We start from the raw sequence: 10000 nt of genomic DNA, 5'->3' as shown, positions 1-10000 counted from the left end.
TTTAGAGTTATTAGCATCATCTTAAAGTTTGTTCACTTGTCTTTATTTGAATGAAAAAAATATCCATTTATCTTGAATACAAGTTGAGATATTTGCGAATGAAGAAGGTGGGGGGTCACCTGTTTTCAGAGGTAAAATTAGAGAGAAAATGGCCATCAAATATTAGCTATTTCCTTAGCTTAAGAGTCCGTGGTAACTGAAAATTTACATTTTATGTGTCTTTAATCAACGTTTTTAAGAAAAATCCACACAGAAATGAGTTCTTTAATGGGCATGAACGGTGTTGAGCCAAAAAAAGAAAATTTGATAAAAATTCACTAACCTACGGAAAAAACAAGTTTCTTCACTTTGATTATTTTGACGAGAGCCTGATTCCACCACGCTGCCTCACATATACATAATGAGTGTGTTGATATTCCCAATAACGAAAGCTCTGAAAGTTGGGAAATCCCTATAAAATCAGCTGCGGGGAAAATGGCGAATCTTGTAAAAAGGTGATGACATTAAACGGGTGTTTGATATTGGCTCTGCAAGGCAAAAAAACAACAACTATACATTCTTTTGGTGTATAAAATGAGCAGGTCTGTACAGGGGTGAAAGAACCATTCTTAAGCAGAAATCATGCATCAATCTGGCCAAAACCAAATTTTGTTTTTCAAAGACATGTCTCTCAGTCTCCGTAGTATTCGAACAATGAGGGGGGAAAAAAGTAGGACCTACCAATGGTACCCCCCCCAACCACCCCAATTATCATTACATGCCCATTACTAGAGGAAAGTTTCAATCAATCTTCATTTTGTAAAAAAAAAAAATCGCCTTCCCTCCCCCTTACAAAAAAAAAAAGACAAAAGGACCATAACAACAGGTCTAACCATCACCAACTGCCAAAGAAAAAAACAAACCAAAAACGCAGGGAACACATTAAAAGAAAACAGTCATCTAAGTTATGTTAAATTGGTCGCTTTTAAGGACAAGCAGGCTAACCCAGATTTTGGGGGTTTCCAGAAATCTTGACCAATACCAAAAGTGGAGATTGCCCTACCAATAGGAGAAGTCTGGTGTCATTGGTGTGTATATTTGTTTAGATAAAGAGAAAACTCTCCTTGTTTGTTAAAGAAACTGAACAAGGGGCAAAAACTTTACCTTCGCTTTTCTAAAAACAGCATTTTTCGGGATAGCCCCCTTGTGCTTAAAAGCGACAAATCGATGGCTCCCCTCCTCCCTGGTTATGTCACACAACTAGGCATAGTAGAATCAGGTTAGAGCAGAACCCAGCAGTCCAGCCTTGCTGTCTTTACAGCCATGTCAATCTTCAGCAGCAGCATAGTATGTGTGTGTGTGTGTGTGTGTGTGTGTGTGTGTGTGTGTGTGTGTGTGTGTGAATGTGCATGTGTATGTGTGTCTGAGTGTGGCGCAAGTATATGTGTGTGTGTGTGAGTGGGCGTGTGTCTGTGTGTGAGTGCATGTGCGCGTGAGTGTGCGTGAGTGTGCATGTGTGTGTATCTGTGTGTGCGTGCGTGCGTGTGTGTGTGTGTGTATGTGTGTGCGCGTGTTTGAGTGTGTGTATGTGTCAGAGTGTATGTGTGTGCCTGTTTGTGTATCTGTATGTGTGTGTGTCTGTGCGTGTGTATGTTTGTGTGTGTGTGTATATGTGTGTGTGAGTGTGCGTGTGTGTCTGTGTTTGATGTGTGTGCGTGCGTGTGTGAGTGTGTGTGTGTGTGTGTGTGTGTGTGTGTGTGTGTGTGTGTGTGTGTGTGTCTGCGTGTGTCTGTGACTGAGTGTGCATGTATGTGTGTGTGTGTGAGTTTGTAACTGGCTGCGTGTATCAGTGTGTGTGTGTGCGTGTGTGTGAGTGTGTGAGAGTGCGTGTCGTGTGTGTGTGTGTGTGTTTGTGTGTGGTGTGCTGACCAAGGCTACCCTGATAGCGACTATGTTTGAGCTTAAACAAAGCCATGCAAGCTGTTATCTGGGCTAACACCAATCACGAGGTCAATAAAAACAACAACAGTAACAACAAAAACAACTGTAACAACATCATACAAGATGAAAAACAGCAACAATAATGATAAAAACAAGAACAACAACAACAACAACTGCAACAGTAACAATAAAAACACAATAACAAAAATAGCAATTGTATTAATAATTATTTTAGAACGAAATGACAAAAAAACCACGAAGTAAAACTTTAAATACAAAAACAGTCACGACAACAACAACAAAAAACAACAATAACTAAAAGAACAGTAATAATAACAATCACAACAACAAAGAACACTTTGGGGGTGGGGGGGGGTGGGGCAGAAATCCACATTAGAAAGCGTTGTGTCTTCACAAATCTATACAATTAGGCTGAGCGCACTGCAGTTCACTGCTGCAAGATCCTCAATCACACATTTGTCTTTTCCATGAATTTAAATGCAAACATCACACACACACACACACACACACACACACACACACACACACACACACACACACACACATACACACACGAACACACAGAAGCATGAGAAAACAAACTAAAGCACATGCACATGCACATGCAAAAACATGCGCATAAGAATTTAAACTATTACACACACACACACACACACACACACACACACACACACACACACACACACACACACACACACATACACACACACACAGAAGCATAAGAAAACAAACTAAAGCACATGCAAAAACATGCACATATGAATCTAAACTATTACACACACAAACACACACACAAACACACACAGAGATGCACACATTCACACACACACCAAAATCGCATGCACTATAATCCAAGCAGCTTGACACTTGGCAATCCTTTTCAACAAACACACAAAAAACGAAGAAAAAAGGCAAAAAATTCAAATTTGAGAGGGGGGGGGGCATGCCTCTGTTCACAAATTGAAACTACTGACATATTGTTATCCCAAAATGACACCTCTAGAAACCAAACAAAACCACAAAAAAAAACCCCAAACATTTCAAATGATAAAAAAGAAAAGCAAAACTGAAAACCAAACTGTGAAACTCAAAACTAAATCATAATGCAAAATGACGGTTCAAAAGATAATCAAAACAAAACAATAAAATCAATCAGGACCAATGTTGGACAATGCAGCACACATCTGATGTCATATCGACACCAGTGTCGCCATCTTTGCAGTTGTTATATCATCAGTCATAACACAATTGCCAAGATCTTTTTTTTTTCTTTTGCTATTTCAAGAAGAGTTTTAAAAATCCAAAAAGAAAAGAAAAAAAACCCCCCCAGCCCTTACCTAAGGTTAACTTGAACAAAAGTTTAAAAATCTCAATAACTGGATTTTGAGTTCGCGAAAACAAACCTTGATGTACTAAAGATACAAAATAAGTAACAGGCATTTTTAACCCTACCAGTAACTAGAAATCTTTTTTTAAAAAATGATTTTGGCATTTGTATTATGGCCACACAAGTGTGTAAACCCATGACAAACCATTTTTTTAAAATCCATAAAAACAAACAAAAAGCCCAAGACCCCATGGTAAAAAAACCCAAACACATGAAGAAATGCAAAAACAAGCAAAAAAAGCAGCAATATAATTACCAGGTCATATCTCTCTTGGTCCTGTCATAAAATGTGTTAGACCCACAGGGAAAAGGTACAGGATTAATTGTATGAAGACTTGTAAAGTATTACGTTTTTGAGTAAAGAGAAGTGCATTAACACTGTAATGGCCAATTAGTGTGAGAAAAATGCAAGACAGACAGACTGACAGACAGGTGGACAGACAGACAGACAGACTGACAGACAGACAGACAGACTGACAGACAGACAGACAGGTGGACAGAAAAAATGGGGAGGAAAAAAGTAAAGAAAATCGCCTTCGCCCAAAGTAACAGCACGAAGACTAAGTATGAAATGTCTATTTATATATTTTTGTACGACAATATGACACTAATGATAACAACCTTCATCTGACAGCTTATAGTACACAAAAAAAACCCTTGTTACTACCTTAAACAACACATTTTCATCAATGTAAAGACAAAATTATGGAAAGGAGAAAAAAAGGCTTTCACTTACATTCCATCTTTCTTTTGATGCCTCTTTCTGTACTGCTCTATTTAGGAACAAGTTGACTAGATACTTTGATCAAATCAATATAAGGTAATCGTATAAAAAGAAAGGAAAAAAAGAAGGAAAAAAAAGAACTGTTTATTCTTTCACTAATTCTATCTGTCTTCCATTTTTGCTTTGTTGATAGGGGCGTTAAACCTTTACTATTTTCACATACATTTAAAGATGCAATTTTGCAATTTTAAGCCGTATATATCACGACAAGGTGGAATCGGGCGCTCGTCAATTTTTGGACATGTTGAGTCATTGGTATCATCTGTAAGCTGATTTATTTCCTTTGCTCCCAATGAAATAAATATCCATCTGCCTTGAACAGAACATAGGATACTTGCGATCGAAGGGAGTGAGGTCGCCTGCTTTCAGTAGTGAAACTAGCCAGAAAAATGCCTGTTTCTGCGATCTCTGTATTTTGACGAGCTCCCGATTTCACTACACTGCCTCGAATATATGTTATGAGTGTTTATATGTTGATTTTCCCAATAACGAAAGAAGAAGGGAAAAAAAAAAGGAATGTCTTTTTTTGAGTGTTGATATTCCCAATAACGAAAGAAAGAAAAAAAAAAAGGAATGTTTTTCTTTCTTTCAGTAATTCTATCTTTCTTCCACTGCTATGGTGTCTACTCACCGCTTCGTCGTCTCCCAGCTGCATCTCTCCCAGGTACTTGTCTGCCACCTCCAGCAGGGCGTCTGCCGGCCACTCGCTGAACCAGTCGATCGTGTTGCAGTTCACAAACGCCGGGAACATACGGATGCGGTTTCTAGGAGAACACAACGCACAGCACACTTTTTAGGTTTAGGTTGTTTCGTTTTAGTAATAAGAGTTTTAAGGTTCTTGCAACACAATTGGGTCATATAAGTGCCGAAGATTACAGGATTTACAAGAGAGTAAAAAAAAAAAAAAAATAAGGATAATGTTTGTTTTAGGAGAGGTTTTACAGCGCTCGCAACTGCATAAGGTCATATGAGCGCCAGAATATTAGAGATGTTACAAGAGAGTAACAAACATAAAAAAAGAAGAAGGGGAGATAAGTACAATAGATCTTTGATAGGACAGAAGGAGCAAATCACACCAGAGCACCCACCAACCACTCATAATTTTTACTTTGAAAGAGCATAGCCATACAGTAAATAAATTAAGGCAGACAGACAAATACAGCAGACAGGAAAGGACAGAACTGTGACTTACAAATCCTACTGCAGATAACAGACCTCGCAAGCATAATATGGGTATGGTTTCTTGGAGCGAGAGCAAAAAAAGATGCAGCATATTTTGAATAAAAAGAAGCAGCTTAACACATTTATGGCTATTTGGAGTCAGGAAAAGCAAGATTGGCACACAAATGCAACAGAGGGAACGGCATCCTCTGACTATCCACCTTACATAGCTTTGCTAGAAGAGCTTTTTTTAAAATTAAAAAAAAATTGAAAGACGAAAGCATTCCTGAGTGCAGTTTATGAGTGCTACCGTCCCACAATGGCAACCTATATCTTTTATCATAATTTAGAGTAAATCCTTCAAAACTTGTTAAGTACACCAAAGAGCATACATAACAAGATTGTTCACTCAGCCAAAAAAGTGTCCGCGGAAGTTTGCGCATTGTTTCAGATGGCGCTGCGTCTTGGTTTTGGAGCTCTCCTTCGTTTCTCCAGAAGAAGAATAGGAATAGCACGGTTTGTTACTTTCGCTTTTATTGTTTTTCACACAAGGAGGGTAACTCCAATCGCAAAGTCCGCACTTTTTCGAAGAGGGCGCCACCCAATTTTGAGGACACTTTTTTAAAATTGGCTCAAAGAGAGGAGTGAACTATCTTGTTATACATGATCTCTGAGTACACACAAGGTGCAGACTAAACTACACACCTGAACGCCTCTCCCACAGGACTCATGCACAGCACCACGTGCAGGTTGGCCCTCACTCTGTCAACGAGGAAGGAAAATATGGCCTGTGTGTTGTCCTCTATGCCTTCTTTCTTCGCTGCATCTGCCAGGGCTGTCTTCACCTGTAAGAAATGTCATTGAACAAGTTTTACACCCCCATCAACACTAGCTGATCATTTAGTAGGTGGGATGCATTGCAGCCAGCATGATATTAACAGAGCTAACTACGTGCCCCTGAATCTGCAGCCAGCATGATATTAAACAGAGTTAACTACGTGCCCCTAAATCTGCAGCCAGCATGCTATTAACAGAGCTAACTACGTGCCCCTAAATCTGCAGCCAGCATGATATTAACAGAGCTAACTACGTGCCCCAAAATCAGCAGCCAGCAGAATACTAACAAACCTAATGATTTGCCCCTTAATCGCACTGAGTAAAAAAAAGCACATTGACAGTCATTTATAACACAAAAGTTGCTTCTGTTTCTATTCTGTACGATGGTTCGAAATATCCCGCAACTTTGCTTTTGATCTGCTGCTGTCGAACGTATGTGTCCGCTTCGTCCTTCATGAGGTTAAAAACAGTCGAGAGGACAGCTCACCTCTTCAAACTCATCTGGCTTGTATAGGTTCGGCACCTCACCGCTGCTGAGGATGTTGTTGATGTCTTCGAAGAACCCCTCCTCAATGGCCTGAATGTCGTTGAAGAGGAACACTGTTGGTTTGTTGTCCACGCCAGCTTGGAAGTACAGACTCTTCAGGTCTAGGAGAAAAGAAAGAGAGGCACGTACATAATTATAAATGTGTCGCAACGCGGTGGAATCAGGCGCCCGGCAGTTTTTGAGCATGTTGAGTTATTGGTTTCATCTAAAAGATTCTTCATTTAACTTGCTGTCTGTGCAAACAGTACCCGTCTATCTTGAATAGAAGTCTAGACATTTGCGATTGAAGGAGGTGGGGGTAGCCTGGTTTCAGAGGTAAACCTGGTGGCTTCCAAAGCTTGAGAGTCCTTGGAAACATAAAATTTACATTTTTGTGTCTTCAATTAACGTTTTTCCGTAAAATTTACACAGAAATGTGTTTTTCCATGGACATGAAAGAAAGGCGTTTAGCCAACAACAAAAAATCTGATAAAAATTGCTGAATGGTCAGGAAAATTTCGGTTTCTTCAATGTCATTATTTTGAAGAGCGCCTGATTTTGCCATGATGCCTCACAAATGTACTAACCGTCATTGGGACTCTGAAAGAGCAAGACACACAAAAAGTTTAGCCAAGAAAAGCACATCAAAATGATAATGATCATTTGGTCTCTAGGGCGAGCAAGACAAACAGAAACAACAAAGGAATGGTAAAGATGTAGGACCTGCCAAAGACACCCATCAACCACCATATGGACGTTGTATAATATTCCATTCAACACCTCACACAAAACATGGGCATCTCTGAGCCAAACTGATCACACACTTGACCAATAGGCATCTCTGAGCCAAACTGATCACACACTTGACCAATAGGCATCTCTGAGCCAAACTGATCACATACTTGACCAATAGGCATCTCTGATCCAAACAAATCACACACTTGACCAATAGCCATCTCTGAGCCAAACTGATCACACATTTGACCAATAGCCATCTCTGAGCCAAACTGATCATGCATTTGACCAATAGGCATCTCTGAGCCTAACTGACTGATCATGCATTTGACCAATAGGCATCTCTGAGCCTAACTGATCATGCATTTGACCAATAGGCATCTCTGAGCCTAACTGATCATGCATTTGACCAATAGGCATCTCTGAGCCAAACTGATCACACACTTGACCAATAGGCATCTCTGCGCCAAACTGATCATACACTTGACCAATAGGCATCTCTGAGCCAAACTGATCACACACTTGACCATTAAGCATCTCTTCTTAAGCACCAGTTCTCATACAGCCAACAAGGCACTATGAACAATGGAAATAACATACAATTTGAATTGTAAGTTTTTCTACATGTGTTTTCAACTATCCCTGTAGAGCCACAAAAAGGGATAATAAAGTATTATCTTATCTCAGTTTATCTTATTTATCCTACAATAAAGTATCTCATCTTATCTCCTCTCCTCTCCCCTACTCTCCTCTAATCTCCCCTACTCTCTTCTCCCCTACCCTCCTCTCCTCTCCCCTACTCCCCTCCCCTCTCCCCCACTCTCCTTTCCTCTCCTCTCCTCTCCTTTCCTATCCTCTTCTCTCCTCTCCTCTCCTCTCCTCTACCTTACTCTCCTCTCCTATCCTCTTCTCTCCTCTCCCCTACTCTCCTCTCCCTCCTCTCCACTCCTCTACATCCCATCTAATCTTATGTTCATGCGTGCTCACCATCTCTGAACTCCTGCTTGCGGTAGTGCTTGGTGACCTCAATCTGGAACACGCTATAGTCACACAGGAAGGCTCCAAGGCGAGTCAGACTCTGCCTGCCACTGCCGCCGATTCCGATGAGCAGCATGTTTCCTCTTGGCTGGCGAATAACTCGCACAATCTTGGAGACTGACAAATAGACACAAAGCAAGTAGAGTTTAGTTTTAGAAGAGGTTTTACAGCGCTCGCAACTGCATAAGGTCATATGAGCGCCAGAAGATTAAAGGTGTTACAAGAGAGTAACAAAAATAAAAAAAGAAGAAGGGGAGATAAGGAAGATAGATGTTTAATAGGAAAGAAGAAGCAAACCACACCAGAGCACCCGCCAACCACCCACACACAAAACAAGGAATCAAATGAATAATAATAATAATAGATTGCATTTATATAGCGCTCTATCCCATACTAATATAACCTCTGAGCGCTTTATATCAATCACATGATCATTGAGTAATTCCCACAAGAGAAAATATTTCACAGAAACAAGAAAGACCAGTTCAACCACATAAATTGAAAACTTTCAAAACGATACATTAACTAAAGACTCGAAAGGACACGCAACATCAAACAGTGAGACTTGATGAATCACACGCGTGGTCTTTGGCACTGACACATTGCCATAAGGTGTCAAAGAGGAATACTCGGATAAATACACACGGTGCATGTGTGATTGACATATCTCTACATATTATATTAAAGAAAGTTCATCACTTTGGCAGCCTAAAACTTCCGAACCACTTAACTTTCGAATTTGACAAAATTAATGGTGGTTCAGAATCATTTAAAGGGTGCACAGTTTTATTGAGGAGCCTGAAGTCACTGTAGTTTAATTTTCAGTTTTTCATGAGCTATTTAGATCTATTCTTGGGAAAGTCCGACTTCTAAAACACCATTGTAAACAAAGGAGGTTTCCATTCACTAGCCGTGTGCACTGTTGTTTGGAGAGTATAAATCTAGACCTTCTAATTTTTAGCGTCTATAAAGATTTATTGCTCCATTTCAGTACTAGAGTGTAAATACAGTAGGCCAATGAATTTCAGTTGATGTTAATGCCCCGATCATTCCTTTCTTCGAAAGGGGAGGGGGCCGAGCTAGAGTAGCATGTCCCTGAAGATCCATAGCCACAGAGTTGGGCTTGTTATTGTAGTCTTCACAAGTTTAAGTGTGTGCCAGTGTTTGAGTATGGTTGTGTGTGCGTGCACATGTGTCTGTGCGTGTGTGTGTGCATGAGTGCGTCCCTGTGTTTCTGTGAGTATGTGGGTGTGTGTGTGTGCATGATTTTGTATAGCCTAAAGCTGCACTCAGTTTGTTCAATGGTATCCCAGAAAAGCATAAAGTAAACAGCCAAAATACCGAGCATGTTGTTGGAGTATTCACTGTATATGTGTGTGTGCATTTGTGTGCACGCGCGTGCTTGCGTGTACGTCTGTATGCTGGCGTGTAGCACGAAGCAGCGCTCACTGTGTGTATGTGTGTTTGTATATGTGTGTGTGTATATGTGTGTGTGCATGTGTGTACATCTGCAAGCTGGCGTGTAGCACGGAGCAGCACTCACTGTGCTCTATGGCGTCCCTGAAGAGCACAAGGTCCATGGCCACAGTGT

At 40.4% G+C, this 10000-nt stretch overlaps 1 protein-coding gene across 1 annotated transcript in view; it reads right to left on the bottom strand.

Annotated features, from left to right (window-relative positions):
- The window catches only part of LOC101847496 (dynein heavy chain 2, axonemal), a gene marked incomplete in the record, with an annotated part of 126218 nt that overhangs the window by 40460 nt on the left and 75758 nt on the right, over positions 1-10000 (bottom strand). Inside the window, 6 exon segments of the mRNA XM_035970017.1 lie at positions 3585-3605; positions 4744-4876; positions 5979-6118; positions 6598-6758; positions 8359-8526; positions 9953-10000. The exon segment at positions 9953-10000 is cut by the window's right edge and continues 102 nt beyond it. Coding sequence (XP_035825910.1) covers positions 3585-3605; positions 4744-4876; positions 5979-6118; positions 6598-6758; positions 8359-8526; positions 9953-10000 — 671 coding nt within the window.

The sequence above is a fragment of the Aplysia californica genome, unplaced genomic scaffold (assembly GCF_000002075.1).
Source record: "Aplysia californica isolate F4 #8 unplaced genomic scaffold, AplCal3.0 scaffold00209, whole genome shotgun sequence".
In the NCBI taxonomy this organism is placed as follows: Eukaryota; Metazoa; Mollusca; class Gastropoda; order Aplysiida; family Aplysiidae; genus Aplysia; species Aplysia californica.
Note: the sequence above shows the minus strand (reverse complement) of the source record. Positions and strands in the feature narration are given on the sequence as shown.